The following is an 18,544-nucleotide window of genomic DNA, read 5'->3' on the forward strand; positions in this document are numbered from 1 at the left end:
TCTTTGTGTATTTCCACCTCTTTACGAGCTTCCTCGATTTCAACCTTTCCCCTTTTATCACATGGCTTGGTGTTGTCTTCAAGAACTTTGATGTCTTGCCTAATGGGAGGTGATTCAATTTTGGATAGAAATTCATTGATGAATAAATCCATTTCTTGGTCAACCTCTTCATATTCTTCAATTTCTATATACACCATGCCAATGTTTTCCTCTTGGTAGCTCTCTTTCTCATTGCTCACCAAGGGTATGGGAGGTTGTGCACACTCTTCTATAATTTCAACTCCATGTCCAATGGGAGAGGATTCAATTGTAGATAGAAATTCATCCATGATTGAATCCATCTCTTGATAAGCCTCTTCCAAGTCTTCAACTATGACATGCCTTGGAGGTTGCGCACCCTCTTCAACATCAATATCAAGCTTCTTGGAAGAGTTCTCCATGATGCTACATTCTCTTGGACTTTCAACATCTCCTAAATCTTCAACCACCTTTTCCTTTTCTTCAATGATCATAGGCTTCTCCAATTGTTCCAACACAAAATTCGACTCCTCCTTCTCCACATGATTTTTCAATTTCTCCTTCATGCTTTGCTCTTCTTTTGGTTTTTCGCATGTGGCTACGGAAGTACCTTGAGTGTTCAAACATTGGTAGGCTACGGCGTGCACTACCTTAGTCAAGTTGGCCACAAACTCAAGTGTATCCCGCTTCATGGCCTCTTGTCCTTGAAGTAACAAAGTGAGAGAATCGTCTATTGGGTGTTTGGGGTGGGTAGGAAGGCTCATCATTTTGGAGAGAGGGTTCATAATAGGAAGGTGGTTCTTCTTGGTAAGGTTGTGGAGATTATGTGTATTGAGGTGGTTCTTGGGAGTAATCTTGATAGGGTTGTGGTGGTTCTAGGGGTTCTTGCTCATAATGGTCATAAGAGTATGGTATGCAGGTTTGGTCATATGATGGATATGGATCATAGGGCGGTGTTTGGTAATGAAAGGCTTGTGAGAATGGTTGAGGTTCATGTTGAGGATGAGATTCATAGGCATATGATGGTGGTTGTTAAGTGTCACAAAAAGAGTCATCATAGCCGTTAAATTGACATGCATTAGGATGGGAATTATACCTATAAGTATCCGAGGGTTGTTGCCAATAGGAGTGATCAATTCCTTGAGGCTCCTCCCATCTTTGTTGGTTCCATCCTTGGTACATGTTATCATTGAAGTGCATATTTCCTACAACACAATTAGGACCAAACTCAAAGCCAAAGTGAGAATTCATAGTGAGAGAACAAAATAAAACTAACAAAAATTAAGAAACAAACAAGAGATAAACCTATTAACAATATTCACATATCTACAATAACCAATAACATAACACCATTGCAAATCCCCGGCAACGGCGCCATTTTGATGATTAGGTTTTTGACGGTTTAGAATTTCACAAATAAAATCTCGTTGAAGTATAGTCTCTAAACCAACAATAATCCTCTCATACAAAAATTTGTTTGTCACAAGTACAAACCCCTAAAATCTATAAACTGAAGTATTTAAACCTCGGGTCGTCTCTCAAAGGACTTGCAGGGTAGTGTTCTTGTTATTGGTTATGGACTTGTTTATTTTGGGGTTTCAGATGAGAAATATGAATAGTAAATGGTAAGAAAACTTTATTAACAAAATGGTCTTGGCAAGGTTTGGTTGTCAAGGGTCTTCATCATTATCACTAGCCACAAGTATGGTAGTTGCAAGGATTAATCCCACTTAGTCATCCTTAAATCAATTAACAAAGGAAAGTCAAGTGAGTTATATCAATCCTAGTCCATAAATCCTAGCTTTCCACTAATTGGATTAATGAAGGCTAGAGTTAATGGCTATCAACTATCAATCAATTGGACACTAGAAACTCAAGAAATCCTAAGTCACCTTCTCAAGCCAAGAACATAGAATTTTACTCTAACATCCTCTCAAGCATTTCATCAAACACTTGGAGGGTAATGAAAGAAAGCATTTTTATTTGTAAGAATAAAAGGAATCAACAACTAACAATTACAAAGAATTAACAAAACAACAATCAACAACATCACAATCACATGAATTATCTCAAATTGCATTATTAAAAGAAAACAAAAGAACAAAAATATCTCAATTACAAAACCTAGAAACAAAATAAGAGAAATTACAACAAGAGGATAGGGATAGAAAGAAGAACCAAGTGTAGCAATCATCAATTGAAGGTAGAAGTAGAAGGAGACTTGAATTAAACCTAGAACTATGAGATCCTAATCTAACCCTAATTCCTAATCCTAATTCTAGAGAGAAGAGAGAGCTTCTCTCTCTAACTCTAACTACTTCTAAAACTAAACTATGACTAATGATTAAAAGTATGTTGATTCCTCTTCAATCCTTGGCTTAAATAGCATCAGAAATGAGTTAGATTGGGCCCACAAGGCTTCTAAAATCGCTGGCCACGTGTTGCATTAAGTGGGTCATGTGCCACCATCGGCGCGTTCGCGTACCGTGCGCGTGCGCGCCCCTATGCGCGATGCAACTATGGCAAATCTTATATCGTTTCGAAGCCCCAGATGTTAGCTTTACAACCTAACTAGAACCGCATCATTTGGAACTCTGTAGCTCAAGTTATGGTCAATTAAGTGCGAAGAGGTCAGGCTTGACAGCTTTTTGGTTCCATCATTTCTTCATGAGTTCTCCAACTTTACATGCTTTTTCTTCATTCCCTTAATCCAATCTTTGCCTCCTAAATCTGAAATCACTTAACAAACATATCAAGGCATCTAATGGAATCAAGGTAAATTACTTATCTATTTTAAGACCTAAAAAGCATGTTTTCACTCTTAAACACAATTAAAGGAGAATATACAAAACCATACTATTTCATTGAATAAATATGGGTGAAAAATGATAAAATCCCCTAAAATCAATACAAGATAAACCCTACAAATGAGGTTTATCACTCTCCCGTAATCGGCACCAAATCTTTCCAAAATGTCTTGTCAAGTTATACATATATTAGACTCCACATCTTATTCTTTATTGTTATATGTTATCTGTAAAAAAGATTGAAAAAATTTCAAGTGTACCATTCACTTTATTGGTATTCTGGTGAACCATATACGGATCACGGACAAAAATAAATTGTGTCCCGTTATGCTGTGTATAATGTCAAAAGAGTACAAAGAAGAATATGAGAAAGATGGCTTAGTGTAGTTGCTTCGGCTGCCATGAGCTGAGCCATCCTGGTAAGTGTGCGACTGCTTATTGGACCCAAAGATTGACTTAATGACCCTTTTAGCATGCAGCCGGTTCGTTGTTGGATCCTCTAATCCAGTGAAAAAAGATTTGCATTCTTGGTTTGTTGAAAGACGTGAGAAAATTAAAAAGGTCATATTTATAATTTATTGTTTAATTTTGAGATTAAAAAGGGTCATATTTTAAATAACTAATGAGAAAATAAAATTAACTATCCTAGCATTTTTACTAGTTTAAAAATTTATGATTGAATTTTTATGGTAAATAAAAAATTTGTAATTAATTTTTTACTTGTTATTTTTTTAACAAAAAACAAAATACTAAAAAATTTACTCTTTAGAATATTTTATAATAAGTTTTACATCAAATACAAAAATAAAATTTTTAAAATATTTGTATTTTTTAATAAAAAATAGCTTGAAGAAACCTAATTTATAATTTTTATTTAGGATAAAATATTAAATTGGTCCTTTATGTTTGAGTCTAATCCTCTAAAGTTTAAAGAATCCTATTTGAATCTAAAAATGTTTCATTTAACTTCAACGTAGTCCTACCGTGAAGTTAATGTTAAATAATTGATGAAACCTTAGTTTTCAGATATGAAAAACTTATATAACCAAACTTTTCGATTGTTGAGTAGAGTTCTCTGCAGTAGAGGTGACAATAGCCTTGTTCTTGTTGCTACCAGCGAACTTTTCCGCGGAAAATAAGTTCTCGACAATATTCTCCATGTGTTTGAACCAAGGCTAATGGCTCGTGGTGGTGCATCTGTTGCTGATCCTGTGCCTCTTGAGTTTGTACCTTTTTTCAGGGAAGGAGACATTAAGGTTTGGTGGAACGGTGAGGTTAATTGTTTAACATTGGCTTCGCACTAGGACTACATTGAATCTAAATGAAACTTTTTTGGATTCAAATAGGACACTTTAAATTGCTCATCCAATGAAAACCGATTAAAACCGACTAATTTGAATTTGATTGGATTATATTTTTTGCAAACCAATGGATCTGATCGGATTTCGGATCTACTTCTCATAACCGATCCAATCCAACCCAAACTATACAATGTGCTATAATATTACTATTTTATTTTTATATTTACAATTATACTTATAACATGTTCAATTTATTATACATTTTATATTATTCATGTATTATTATTATTTAATAAATATTTTATGTTTAAAATGTGACTTATTTATTTTATTTTAACTAATCTATAATTTTATTTGTTGATTATTTAAGATATTTTTGAGACTTACTATATCATTATTAGTTATTTAAAATTTGATATTAAAACTTGTTATATATATTTAGTTTTTTTAATTTAGTTCTATTTTATTGTCTAGGAATCGGATTTCGTAGCCCAAAATATGAACCAAATAATAAATAAAAAAAATGCCGAATTTATCAATTACAGTTTTTAGCCCAATAATATAATGCTGGCCAAAATCTATAAAAAACGATGCAGCCGAAACCGATCCATTACCCTCAATAAAATTTTAAAATATTGTATTAATACAGCAATTTTAAAAAATTTGTAACCAGATAGCATCATATATCTTATAGTAATGGAAAGTGTTCACATATCTTTGTGCGGAACGTGATATTTTGCATTCTTGAATCGTTCAGATATAGTATAAAATAGTGGCATGGTTAAGATTAGGGGCACGTGATATTTGGTGGAAAAGGGTCTGCAGTACTCACGGTGGAGTGTCAACAGGATGAAAAATTATTCATTCTATAAGCAATAAGTTGGCATTTATGTTCAAAGGTGAGCTGTTGCTGAGAAGTTATAATGGCGTGGTATGTGGAAGCCGAGTCGAGTGGAATTGGCTTGGGCCAATAGATTTTTTTTGTTCCTTTTCCGCATGGTTTGGGTCTTATTGCATGGTTTGGGTCAGTTAAATTTTATAAAAGAGAAATGATGTGTTGCATGGTTCTAAAAATGTAGAATGTGAACATGGTTTTATTCTTGTTGCTATTTAGAAAAAGAGTACGTAAAATTGGCTTAGCTAGTAAGTGTTTTTGTGCTGTTATTGTTTATTGTCTTGTAATTAGTTCTTAAACAATTATTAGTGCTTAAATAATTAGGAATATTTAAAATAGAGAGTGATTAGTACACAGTAAAAAATTATTTCGTTAAGTTACCATCAAATTTTGAAAGAGATGGGTGGTTAGTATGAGCTATATTGAATAGTGTGAGCCCATAATAAAAATATTTTGTTATTTTATGTTAAAGTCAATTTTTTGTAATGTAATTGTATTATGATAAAATTTGTGAGTGACTTATGTATGTAATATGCCTATATGCATGTTAAAAATTTGGTTAAAGTTATGAGAAATAATTTTTTCTTACGAAAATAATGTTTTAAGTATTGTATGGAAAAAATAAATTTAAAACCCAAGTTCTGCCCGCAGATACACACCGTATGGAGTCCTTCACACATCAACAACCCTCCGCTGGACCAGCATGATCCCCTCTCACTCTATTTCACCATCTCTTACTTTGGTGCTGCACAAATATTAAAACAATTGTGTTACTGGGCAGAAAAATGGTTTGGGCCCAAGCCTTCAGAGTTGCTCTATCATTACCCTTTAAGAAGCCACTCACCAAGTCCAAAAAAAAAAACAAAAGGAGCCACTCACCTTTTGTGCATTTAGGTAGCATTTGTTTTGCAGTACTGAAACAGAGACTGAGAGACTGAGACACAGTATTATATTTGTTGGCTCAGAGATTGATACTAAAATTTCTGTCTCTGTCTCCAAAATTTCAGTATTTCAGTACTTTCAAAATGTAGGGACACAGGGGACTAATATTTTTAGAAATAGAGACTGAAACTTTAATAACATTTTATACCTAAAATACTTTCATTTTAATTAATTAATTCTAATTTTATCTTTTGTGCAAATTAAATTAGAGTTTTATTCTTGTTTCAATTTTTGTCTCTCACTTGACACCAAACAGAATACTAAAACTTATTTCAGTCTCTATCTCTTAGTCTCTGTCTCTTAGACTCAGTCTTTGTCTCTCCACCAAACGCTACCTTACAGCCGATTATTAATGACATTTCATAGTCATTTTCAAAGTTATATCCATCATTTTATCCTTCACTAAAACAAAATTCAAGAGAGCTACTTGATCGTACGCTGAATTTCATGTTCCGCACTTTTTGACCGGCATATGGAATAACTTTCCTTTATAATAATATATAGATAGTATCAAGTTTAGCAAATTACTCCATAAGATACTGCAGTAAGAGATATAATTTGGCTTTATTATATTAGTACCCTTATTATGACATTTAGCATATTATTCAACCTCACATATTATGATTTTCAACTCTTGTAAAGACGTACACTTAACAATTATGTTTTCAACATGTTTACAAATGAAGTCTACAAAATTTAGCAAAAATTTAATGTCACATATATGTTTTTATTAATTACATAAAACAAAAAAATAAAAAGTATATAAGAAATATAATAATATAATTAATTTTGTGGTTGAAAATTAATGCAGTATGTAGATTATTTTCTTCCATAAAATTGATAAAACGTATGTTAAGAAAACATTGAAATATTTTGATATAACTAATTACATAAGAAATATTCCCGAATATATAATATCAAAGATGGATTTTATTTTTAAAAAAATGGAGTGTCTCTTGTGATTAGAGTTATGTAACTGAAAAACAATCCCTTCCATCTCCCTCTTTTTGCTTTTTGAAATTGGTGTGTCTCACTCCCACCACATTGGATGTTCACAAAAAGAAATGTCTCTTAATCTTTCTTTGAGGGGTGTTACTAACATTTCACTATACCCCCTTCTCAGACTTGGAACTCAACTACCACACCGATACTCTGCTTCAAAAATTTCATTTTTCTTGGAACCCTCATAATGCACACAACCTGTTTGATCAATTTCCCCTGAGGGACCTCAGAAACCATAATCACTTGCTCTTTCATTACTCTCGTAATTACCAATCCCAAGAGGCTATTTGTCTTTTCATGGCCATTTGTCGTTATGTTTTGATCCCTAATGCTTCCACCATCTCTTGTGTTCTCAAAGTTTGCACCAACTCCTTCCATGGCAGTGTTGGACTTTTAAACCATGTTAGTGTCGGAACTTCTCTAGATGATATGTACATGAAAAATGAGGTTGTTAGTGATGTGAAGAGAGTTTTTTACGAAATGGGCCACCAGAATGTGTTGTCATGGACTTCCTTGCTTGCCGGATATTCGCAGAATTGTCAAATGCAATGTGAGGGGTATTGGCCTAATCAGTATACAATTTCTACCATGATTGCTGCCTTGGCCAATGAAGGTGAGATTAGCACAGGAATTCAAGTTCATGCCATGGTTATAAAGCATGGTTTTGAGACAGTGACGCATGTGTGTAATTCTCTTATTAATATGTATTCAAAGTCAAGGATGTTTAATGATGCTAAAGCTATCTTTGATGATTTGGAGAATAAGGATTCAGTTTCTTGGAATAGTATTATTGGAGGACATGTGACAAATGGACATGATTCAGAAGCATTGGAAACTTTTAATCAAATGCAACTTGCAGGGGCTAAGCCTACTTGCTTGACATTTGCAACTGTTATCAAGTTATGTGCTAGCATTAGAAAATTGGGATTAGTAAGAATGCTGCATTGTAGGGTTCTAAAGAGTGGGTTTTTTGCTCACCAAAACGTCACAACTGCACTGATGGTTGCATTGAGCAAGTGCAAGGAGATGGATGATGCCTTTAGTATTTTTTCTTTGAACCAAGGAGTTCGAGATGTGGTATCATGGACTGCTATGGTTACTGGGTACTTGCAGAATGATCGAGTTGATCGGGCTATAGATTTGTTCTCTCGCATGAGGAAGGAAGGTGTTAAACCAAATCATTTCACGTATTCTGCCATCCTTACCGTGCAACATATTGCTTTTGTTTCTCAAATACATGCAGAAGTTATCAAAACCAATTACGAGAATTCATCTTCAGTAGGTACTGCTCTTTTAGATGCTTTTGTTAAGATGGGAAGTACTAATGATGCTAGAAAAGTTTTTGATCGAATTGAAGCGAAGGACATAATAGCATGGTCAGCCATTTTAGTGGGGTATACACAAACAGGAGAAACTGCAGATGCTGTCAAAATCTTCCTCCAATTGACGAGGGAGGGGATTAAACCAAATGAGTATACCTTTTCTAGCATCATTAATGCCTGTGCTGCTCCAATGGCCTCAGTAGAACAAGGAAAACAATTCCACGCTTGTGCAATTAAAATGAGATTAAATAATGCTTTGTGTGTAAGTAGTGCTCTTGTTACCATGTATGCAAAGAGAGGCAATATTGAGAGTGCACATGAGGTTTTCAAAAGACAACAGGAGAGGGACTTGGTTTCATGGAACTCGATGATATCGGGATATGCGCAACATGGTCAGGCCAATAAAGCTTTAGAGGTATTCATCAAGATGCAAAAACAAAACATGGAAATGGATGTTGTAACATTTGTTGGCGTCATTTCCGCCTGCGCCCACGCCGGTCTAGTGGACAAGGGTGAAAAGTATTTCAACATAATGATTAATGATCACCACATTAGTCCAACAGTGGAGCACTATTCTTGCATGATTGATCTATATAGCCGTGCAGGGAGGTTGGAGAAAGCCATTGATATCATAAATGGAATGCCATTTACCCCAGGTGCAACCATTTGGCGTACTCTTTTGGCAGCTGCTAGAGTACACCGCAATATAGAGCTAGGAAAACTTGCAGCTGAAAATCTTGTTTCACTTCAGCCGCAACACTCAGCAGCTTATGTTCTGCTATCCAATATGTATGCTGAAGCAGGAAACTGGCGAGAAAAAGCTAATGTGAGGAGGCTAATGGACAGGAGAAAAGTGAAGAAAGAACCTGGTTATAGCTGGATTGAGGTGAAAAACAAAACCTATTCATTCTTGGCTGGTGACACATCACATCCTATGTCAGACAACATTTACGCTAAACTTTCAGAGTTGATTATCCGTTTGAGGGATGCAGGTTATCAGCCTGATACAAACTATGTGTTCCACGATATTGAAGATGAACAAAAAGAAACTGTTCTTTCTCACCATAGTGAAAGGTTGGCAATTGCCTTTGGGTTAATAGCTACAAATCCGGGAATTCCACTCCAGATTGTGAAGAACCTTAGGGTCTGTGTAGATTGTCACAACTTCATTAAGTTAGTATCACTCATTGAACAGAGATATATTGTTGTCAGGGACTCAAATCGGTTTCACCATTTCAAAGATGGTGTGTGCACATGTGGGGACTACTGGTGATTTTTTAGTTATTATGCTCAATTATCTGTTTTGAAGATTCTTCTATAGATTCATCCTTTGTTTGCCAAAAATTTATGAAGCTTTCTAGGAAAGCCTAGTAAATAATTTCTCATGTGAAGAGTGTCATAGGAAGTGACGTATATAGTTAAGAAAGATTATAGATATTCAAAATGAGAAACCAAAACCAACAGAAAACATATGATTCATGTAGCTTTAGAAAATAGTTCATTGATCTGCCAACAAAGCATGAGTTGCCACTCAAAATAACCATATGTCTATAACCAAATTAATTACATTGTATATCAATATAATTTCAAGTCAAGGTAAACTTCCACCATCAAAATTAACCTTCCTCTCCATACTCCTTGGTGAATCTTTCATAAACCTTAAGATCAGCTTTGCTTACTGTAGGTTTTTTCCTAGCAAGTATCTTCTCAAAATCTGTTCTAGTAACTGGGGTTGGAAGGATCTGCATAATTTTTGAAAATAATAAGCAATCAGTGCATAAAAGATCCTAGTCTAAGAACATTTTCATCAATATCTTAAGAATCTTGAATACCTTAGAAGAAAGTCCTTTTGAAGCAAGCTCCTGCATTGTAGTTTGCACAGCACCTTGTTGTTCTGGTTCACAAAGGGTCCACATCCCCTCAGGATTCTCATAGAAGAACATGGCATCTTGGGTTTTCCGAATAGGTTCCAATAAAACATCCTCCACCTGAAGCAGAGATCCAAAAACTTGAAATTCATCTAAGTTCACTGAAACTAGTTATGTTTTCATATAGAAGTTGAACTTACACAGATGGATATATCTGAACCAGAAAATCCCTCTGTCCTGCTCGCCAAGTATTCAAAATCACTCTCAGTCAAGTTATAAGGAGTATCTCCTAAATGCACCTGTTCAAGATATCAAGCAACCAAAATGCATAGTAAAAACCATTTGTTAGGTTTATGTAACTCAATGAAATCCATCTAACATTCATTCAATAATCTTGTTCATTGCTCTTGCCTTGAACATGTGTTGGCGAGCCTTCAAGTCTGGTAGCGGGATGTATATACGCTTATCAAACCGCCGTCTTATTGGCTGCAATTGCAATCTGATCAGTGATCAGATAAAACAACATTGTATTGACTCCATATGAGATCACAAAAACTTTGCTAGTTTTGTCTCACCTGGTCCAAAGCGAAGGGTGCATTTGTTGTTGCAATAACCAGAATTTTCTGATCAGTGTATCCTATATCCTGCAATTGTAAAATATGAAGTGGGTTTATCATCACTGAATTGTGGCCTATTAATATTCACACCATTGACTTGCTGTCGTGTATAATGAAATTAAGGTGTAAACGAACAAACTAATTACCATGAAACTATTACCTGCATCTGTACGATGAGTTCTGTTTTAGTTTTTGTTGAAGCTTCATTCTCATTGCCTTCTCCATAAAGGGTATCTATCTCATCAATAAAAATGAAAGCAGGAGCATTTTCTCTAGCCGTTTGGAAAAGGCTTGAAACCAACTTTGCACTTTCACTCTTCCACTTTGATACAAGGTTTGATGAAGAAACACTGATTATAAAAAATTTCAAAAGGTTAAAAATGTTGGCAATATTAATACCTTAAGGGAAAAAAAACATGTCATTATGAAATTCAGTATATATATAGTTTCACTTATGAATATACATAGGCATTGTAAAGATTTTTCTCTGTAATATGGCAGATTCCTTACCAGGTAGATTTCTAAACCTAGTAAACTCTATTCTGCTCTCAAGAAAAAGATAGAATGAATAATTAAATAAACTTACCTGAAAAATGTGAAGTTAACTTCTGTTGCAACGGCCTTAGCCAAATATGATTTCCCTGTACCAGATGGTCCATACAGCAAAAAAGTTCTCTGTTGTTGTTGTTTACCTATAATAAGACACCATTACAAAGACATTTACCCCACTAAATATACATATTAGCATTTTGTGAATATGAAGCATACGTTGTTCATTAAAAATTTGCATGTAACATTATTATTGTTTTGCAGCTAAGCTAATTTTAACCGTTCAGCTCTTAAAATGTCACTTCAACCAGAAAACTCATCATTTGTGTGTGTGTGTGTGTGTGTAGAGGACTAATGGAAAAGTTGTGAAAGTCACAAATTGCTTAAGGATATGATCAAAATAACTTTATAAATACTATAGTAGATGCTATGTTATTTGGTGAGTTAGCTTTTGAGTTAATCTATAACTTGGTTACATAGTTAACCTCAAAATTAATATTATCTTGTAATGAAAAGCTAAACAAACCAGTAAAGAACTGAGGGAACTTCAAAGGCAAAATAACAGCCTCCTGAAAGGCCTGCTTAGCTCTCTCCAATCCTGCCACGTCACTCCACTTCACATTGGGATTTTCCCTTTTGATCGCTGAGTTCAGCCCAGTCTCACAACCACCGGGCTTTGCAACTGGCCGAAAGTAGGTATGACTGGGCTGTCCTTCATCGAGAACAGCCCGGATCTCCTCGGCCCGGCGCAAGTACACGGTGAACTTGTCCTGGACGGCTTCCCTCATCTTAAGGTTGGGCTCATACTTGAGGTAGGTCTTGAAGTACTCCAAGGCATTCATGTAAAGAGGGAACGCTTTTGCGTAGTTTCCGGCATTGTCTTCTTGCACTGCTTGCTTCACGTACTCTATTGCCTGATCCTTGAAAGAACCATAGCTATACATCTTCTTCTTCTTCCGGAGTTTGCCAAAACTGAATAATTTGGAAGGGACCACTCAATGAAGGTTCCGCCCCATGGAGTTGACCCTATTTTTTGCTTTGGACTATATAGGAATAAGATGCATGTTTGACTTTTTATTTATCTATTTTCTGGAGCTTATTTGTTTAGTGGTTTTTGATAAGAATGAAGACGTGATAGACTGATAGTAATATAAAAACACACGAATATGGCACCAACAAATAAACTAGGACAAGAAAAAAGTTAGGTAGTTGACTTGAAAGAATAAGACAAAAGGGTGGAACAACATTATTCCGTTGCTCTTTTCTTCTTACAGAAGAAAAACAAAAAAAGGCAGCAGCTAAAGAAGGAAGAGGGACGAAGAAGAAGAATATAGATTAAAATTAAAGAGTAGAAAAAAGCTGATTCATTTTGTGTTTTTTTTTTAGACACTTGATTGAAAATTTGATTGAACAATCAGTTACTTGTTCTCTTAGCACACTACTGTGTGTGTGTATATATATGTATGTATATACTATATACACATTCCTTTTTCTTCGTTTCTCTTGGTCTTCATGCAGTTATTGCTAAATGCATACCCAACAGAATAAGTTGAAGTTTTTTCGGGTATATATGTAACTCAAGGTCTTCTCCCTCAATATAACCAAGATAAATAAAATTGTTTAAGTAGGTACATTTTGCACTTTGTTTACGTAACTAGATAAGAGAGAGAGAGAGAGAGAGTTGGGAAATTAGATCACATAAATGAATCAGCAATCAAAGTTCTCAGAAACATTATGGTCACATCAAATGGTTAACAGTACTAATTTTCCAATGATTTATGATTTAATAGAAGCTTAGTGCAGCATATCCACTTAATTTTTCATCCATCTTGATAACCAAAATTGCACTACAGAACTATGGTCACTCAGTTTTGTGAACCCGCCATTATTGCAAGCTAACATACGCAACAAGCATACGGATTTTTTTCTTTTTCTTTTGCAGATTGTTTCAGATTCCGTTATACACAATTTAGGAGAGAATGAGCATCCACCTAGGATTGAAAGAAAGAAAAACAAAAAGGTATCGACATTTATAAATCCATCTTTCATAAGAGGGGACTACAATCCCCAAAAATAGCTATTTCACTTGATTCGACAGCCAAATAAATTACAAAGCATCACAATACACATTAAGGCGTTTCTTCGACGAGAAAGTGCACCTTCAAAATCAACCTTCCTCTCCGAACTCTTTGGTGAATCTTTCATGAACATCAAGGTCAGCTTTGCTAACTGTAGGTCTTTGCCTAGCAAGTACCTTCTCAAAATCCGTTCTAGTAATCGGCGGTGGAAGGATCTGCATAGGGCATTTTAGAAAAGTAAGAATCTACCCACATGAAGTAAGGATAAATATACGAACACAGTCGGAAAAATAAAAATTCAGCTTCTCAAGAACCATTTATCCTTTTATTCCGGGCAAAATAAAATTTCCTACAACCATCATCATTCATCAATATCTTCATAACTTTGAATACCTTAGAAGCAAGTCCTTTTGAAGCAAGGTCCTGCATGGTGGTTTGTATTGCTCCCGGTTGCTTTGGTCCACAAGGGATCCACATACCATCGGGACTCTTATAGAAGTACATGGCATCTTGGGTTTTGCGAACAGGTTCAAATAAAACATCCTTTACCTGAAAAGGTCCAAAAACTTGTTACTTGAAATGCATCGAAGATTACAGAAACCGTTTATTTCATATCAATATCAAAGTCGAACTTACACAGACAGATATATCTGAACCAGAAAATCCATCAGTCCTGCTAGCCAAGTATTCAAAATCCTTTTCAGTCAAGTTGTTGGGAGTATCTCCCAGATGCACCTGTTTAATTCATCAAGCCAGAAAATGCATAGTGAAACCGATTGGTTTATATGGTTCAATAAAATCCATGTCATATGATAATCATGTGCATTGTTCTTGCCTTGAACATGTGTTGGCGAGCCTTTAAATCTGGTAGTGGAATATATATGCGCTTATCAAAACGACGCCTTATTGCCTAAAATTAAAAATCAAGTTAAGACAACATTGTATTGTCTCAATGATATCACATAATGACAGAAACATAATTTTGCCTTACCTGATCTAAAGCATAGGGTGTATTTGTCGCTGCAAGAACAAGAACTTTCTGATCATTGTGTCCTACACCCTACAATATAAAGTGGATAAACTGCATTTTTAATTGCAAAGAGAAAGAAATTCTAAGGCTCTGTTTAGATTTCGTCCCAGGAAGAAAATACGGAGAAAAAATAAAAATATAGACGGAATCTTGTTTTGAGACAAAATCATATAATTGTCTACATTCCCTAGGACAAATTAAGGTAAAATTTTGTTCACTCTAGAATCTAGGACAGGGAGGCAGATAAAAATTATTTTTCTTTCCAAAACTATTCCCTTTGAATTTTCATAATCCAATTATACCCTTTACCTAATTTCAGAAATCACACCTCCCACAGTCCCATCATTCCTCATCACCAGAAACTGCAACTATGACTAGTGCCAATACCGCTGCCACAACCTTGTTTCTCCATCACCAAAATCAGATATGAATCTAATAATGATGCAGATCTGGATCTAAAACTACCACAGCTGCATCCACCTTTCTCTGCCACCATGGCTACACTGCCTCGGGACCCCTTGCCACCTCCTCCCTCAGTACTTTTCTCGATCTCACTTTCTGTCATCCTCCACCGCCCCTGGTTCGTTCTTCTCTTTCTTGATCTCTCTTTTTTGCCCTTTCTCAATCTTATTGTTCCTTAACGCAGGCTGTCCCTCCGCTGCCTCTTCCTCCTTCTCTCCTCTGCATCTGCTTCTCTCTTTCTTTCTGTCTTTCTCGACCACTCTCTCTTTCTCTCTCTCTCTGATCCTCTTTTCTTCTTTTTTTTTTTAAATAAAAAAAGGATTTATTTCTGTTTTGGTTTTGGGTGCTGAGGAAGTTACTGGAGTTTGCTTACTTTGATTTGGATCGATGTTTTTTGTCTTGGTGAGAAGTGGTGGCAGGGTGGAAGGAACAACTTGAAGGTGAAAAGGGCAAAAATGTTATTTTGCAAATTTTATGTTTTATATTTAATACTGTCACCTAACAAGATAAAATAACAATTCTTTTTGTCTCCGTCACACCATCTGTATTTCTATCCCAAGACAATATCCAATCAGAGCCTAAATGTGGTAAACCATACCATAACGATTGATAAGTAATAACTATATTAATATGAAGAAGAAAATCATGTGTTAAAACAAAATTATTCCCTTTTCTGTTTTGTTACTAATGATAGTTCAGATGCTAATTTGTTATTCCACACTTGTGTGAATCGAAGAACAAAATATCAGCAAGCAGGATCAAGCATGAATTGGATCAGCCCCACAATAATATTCACCTACAATGGCCTAGTATGCTGAAACATGAAAATTCTGGCCTCCCCTAGTTCACTTGTTTTCCAATGCAAAAATTAGCATGCAATATGTATATCACGGAACTTGAGAAATGAATTGTGGTTTACTAGCACTTATCATTGTGCATAATGTAATTCAACTGACTCTGTTTATCAACACATCCCCACCATGAAACCATTACCTGCATTTGGACCAGAAGTTCTGTTTTAATTCGTCTAGAAGCTTCACTCTCATTGCCTTCTCCACGCTGACCACAAAGGGAATCTATTTCATCGATAAATATTATAGAAGGAGCACTTTCTCGGGCCATTTGGAAAAGGCTTGAAACCAACTTTTCACTTTCACCCATCCACTTTGAGACAAGGTCTGATGAAGAAATACTGGTGAAGAATTTAAGAATTTAGAAGTTAAAAATTCTTGCAAGAACATGTCTCCTTATGAAACAAGATTGATAACAAAAGTAACAAATCTTCTTTTAATAGGTATTAAATGTATCCCAATGGAACCAAAACTATTGTCAAGAAAAGGACGAGAAATCTTCTTGATGAATTAGAACTGAAAGGTAATTATGAACACAGCACCTTCTAAAAGATACACCACCTGGTATGAATTGTGTCATAACTGAAATTCTATATTTAAAATTATTTTTAAAGCAAAAGGTACAAGATTTTAATTTTTATTTCTCATTTTTATCACATCAAAACTGAAAGTGAAACTGAATCCATAGAGGATAAAGGAAGTCGGTTATAATGATATTCAGTTTTTGATGATTGTACTGTAAGTTTTTAAGAAATTATTGTAAAAAAAAAATGCATATCTTATATGGTTACTGGAGGTACCCCCATACACAACTATGATGACAAAAATCCTATCTTATACTAGATGGCAGGAATTATGTATTTGCAATTCAGGCTTTTATAATGTCTACAAACTGCATGCTAAGCATAAATTGAGACTAACTAACATTTTCACTAATGAATATAAAGGCATTCTAATGATTTTCCCTGAATTTGGCAATTTCCAGAATTGGTAGATTTCTCGACACCATGAAATATACACTATATTCAAATCTTAAACAAGAGAATATATATATATTTAACCTGAAAAATGTGGAGTCAGCTTCTGTTGCAACAGCCTTGGCCAAATATGATTTACCTGTTCCAGGTGGTCCATACAACAAAAATGCTCGCCATGGTCGTCTTTTACCTGAAGGATACCATTAGTAACATTTAATAAAATTCCATAGAAATAAATTAATATTTAATGAACATGAACCATCTCCTATTGCTTACAGAAGTCCAAATCACGTTTTCAATCAAAGCCAATTTGTGGTTGCATAGAAGAGTTAGTAAAAATCCGGTCGTCATAAATTTCAGAATAAGAATCCCTTTACACTTTCTTGATATATCAGATCAAAGATCGGAGAAGGAAAAATTGAAATGTAATCACAGCATCCTATACTTCCCCTTTTCCTCCTACTCAACCAAGCAGACCCTTATTTCAAAAGTATCTGATTTCCACACTAAGCTAAAAACTCGGCAGAAAGAAAACTTTTTTGTCATCCTTAAAGAGTCAGCAACACCTAAGACAATAGTAAATTCACATTAAAAGCACACACAGAATCCCTCTGATTCTCATTAGCAACATTACCATCAACACGCAACAAGCAACGTCATTCAAAATGGATAACGATAAGTCCAAGTTCGAGTTCAATTCAATATTCACATTGCAATTCCTGTAAGTAGAAGCAAAATCATTAACCAACCCGTAAAGAACTGAGGGAACTTGACAGGCAAAATCACAGCCTCCTGCAAAGCCTGCTTGGCACTCTCCAACCCCGCGACATCATTCCACTTCACGTTGGGCTTCTCTCTTATGATCGCGGAGTTCAGCCCGGCCCGCAGCTTCGCCTGCTCCGGGTCTTCCCCATCCCCACCACCACCTTCCCCGCCCTTGGGCTTGGTCTTGGGCCTAGCGGCAACTGCAGCATCCCCGTTGGATGCCCCCGGGCCGGGGCCACCGTCGTCGAGGACGGCACGGATCTCCTCAGCACGACGAAGGTACTCGGTGAACTTCTGGGTAATTGCTTCTCTGATCTTAGGGTTCTTCTCGTACTTGAGGTGGGTCTTGAAGTACTCCAAGGCGTTCATGTACAAAGGGAACGCTTTGGCGTAGTTTCCGGCATTGTCTTCTTGCACCGCTTGTTTCACGTACTCTATTGCTTGCTCCTTGAAATTGCTATACATCTTCTTCTTACGGTCCTCAACCTAGAGCTACAATATGGCATATGGAGAAGAAGAAGAAGAAGAAGAAGAAGAAAATTTTGGAATTGAGAGTTTTGATGAGGATTGGGGAAAACCCTAGAGATTCGAAGAAGCCATGGATCTTTGGAATTGAAATTCCAAGGTGTGAGGATCTAAGCGATCGGGTTCAGGTGAAGGGAAATGGAATCTGAATAATTTTAGGGATGCTTTTGGATGAAGCGCGTTTCGATTAATTTCGGGTTGATTAAGCTAAAGGAAGGGGTTACTGTTCTCTCACTGTGAAGCTATTTTTGTCTTAATGGCTGCTTTTTCTTGGTGCAACTCTTTTTGAACATTGGTGGAATTAAATTTACGACAATAAATACCATATAGATATAATTTACGAGAACAAATATTATTATTTTAGATCTTTGACTAATAATAATTTATATTTATATTTATTAAATTTTATATATATAAATACGTAAAATTTATTTATTGAAAATAATATAATATTTGTATCGATTAAATTTAACTAAAATTGTTAAAAAACATGTTGGTCCTAAATTTTCTGTTTCTTTAGCTAAAAAGCCCATTT

The 18,544-nt window shown here is 35.4% G+C and overlaps 3 protein-coding genes across 3 annotated transcripts; 1 reads left to right on the forward strand and 2 right to left on the reverse strand.

Moving 5' to 3' along the window:
* Positions 1–6,900: 6,900 nt before the first annotated feature.
* On the forward strand, positions 6,901–9,605 carry LOC112706902 (pentatricopeptide repeat-containing protein At2g27610). The gene has a single exon (XM_025758419.3). It carries the CDS (start codon positions 7,263–7,265, stop codon positions 9,558–9,560), a length of 2,298 nt encoding a protein of 765 aa, XP_025614204.1. The 5' UTR covers positions 6,901–7,262; the 3' UTR covers positions 9,561–9,605.
* Positions 9,606–9,731: 126 nt separating this feature from the next.
* Positions 9,732–12,701, reverse strand: LOC112706904 (protein SUPPRESSOR OF K(+) TRANSPORT GROWTH DEFECT 1). Its single transcript, XM_025758421.3, has 8 exons — positions 11,848–12,701; positions 11,359–11,464; positions 10,933–11,122; positions 10,731–10,799; positions 10,567–10,641; positions 10,356–10,454; positions 10,120–10,275; positions 9,732–10,029 (listed from the first exon to the last, which is right to left on the reverse strand). The coding sequence occupies exons 1-8, from the start codon at positions 12,263–12,265 to the stop codon at positions 9,904–9,906; spliced, it is 1,239 nt and encodes a 412-aa protein (XP_025614206.1). The 5' UTR covers positions 12,266–12,701; the 3' UTR covers positions 9,732–9,903.
* Positions 12,702–13,350: 649 nt separating this feature from the next.
* On the reverse strand, positions 13,351–18,326 carry LOC112706903 (protein SUPPRESSOR OF K(+) TRANSPORT GROWTH DEFECT 1). The gene is made up of 8 exons (XM_025758420.2): positions 17,469–18,326; positions 16,804–16,909; positions 15,885–16,083; positions 14,391–14,459; positions 14,235–14,309; positions 14,036–14,134; positions 13,793–13,948; positions 13,351–13,614 (listed from the first exon to the last, which is right to left on the reverse strand). Exons 1-8 carry the CDS (start codon positions 17,947–17,949, stop codon positions 13,489–13,491), a joined length of 1,311 nt encoding a protein of 436 aa, XP_025614205.1. The 5' UTR covers positions 17,950–18,326; the 3' UTR covers positions 13,351–13,488.
* Positions 18,327–18,544: the final 218 nt, after the last annotated feature.

This window comes from Arachis hypogaea, chromosome 8 (assembly GCF_003086295.3).
Source record: "Arachis hypogaea cultivar Tifrunner chromosome 8, arahy.Tifrunner.gnm2.J5K5, whole genome shotgun sequence".
Lineage (NCBI taxonomy): Eukaryota > Viridiplantae > Streptophyta > Magnoliopsida > Fabales > Fabaceae > Arachis > Arachis hypogaea.

What these genes read in the sequence shown, in the direction of transcription:
- LOC112706904 (XM_025758421.3), bottom strand. Translation starts at nt 12,265, where the DNA reads ATGTATAGCTATGGTTCTTTCAAGGATCAGGCAATAGAGTACGTGAAG. An exon ending in AACTCATCGTACAGATGCAG is followed by an intron (nt 10,800 to 10,932) that starts GTAATAGTTTCA and finishes TTACAATTGCAG; the next exon opens with GATATAGGATACACTGATCA. An exon ending in CAAAAGGACTTTCTTCTAAG is followed by an intron (nt 10,030 to 10,119) that starts GTATTCAAGATT and finishes AAAATTATGCAG; the next exon opens with ATCCTTCCAACCCCAGTTAC.
- LOC112706903 (XM_025758420.2), bottom strand. Translation starts at nt 17,949, where the DNA reads ATGTATAGCAATTTCAAGGAGCAAGCAATAGAGTACGTGAAACAAGCG. An exon ending in GTTCCCTCAGTTCTTTACGG is followed by an intron (nt 16,910 to 17,468) that starts GTTGGTTAATGA and finishes GGTATCCTTCAG; the next exon opens with GTAAAAGACGACCATGGCGA. An exon ending in AACTTCTGGTCCAAATGCAG is followed by an intron (nt 14,460 to 15,884) that starts GTAATGGTTTCA and finishes TTTATATTGTAG; the next exon opens with GGTGTAGGACACAATGATCA.
- LOC112706902 (XM_025758419.3), top strand. Translation starts at nt 7,263, where the DNA reads ATGGCCATTTGTCGTTATGTTTTGATCCCTAATGCTTCCACCATCTCT.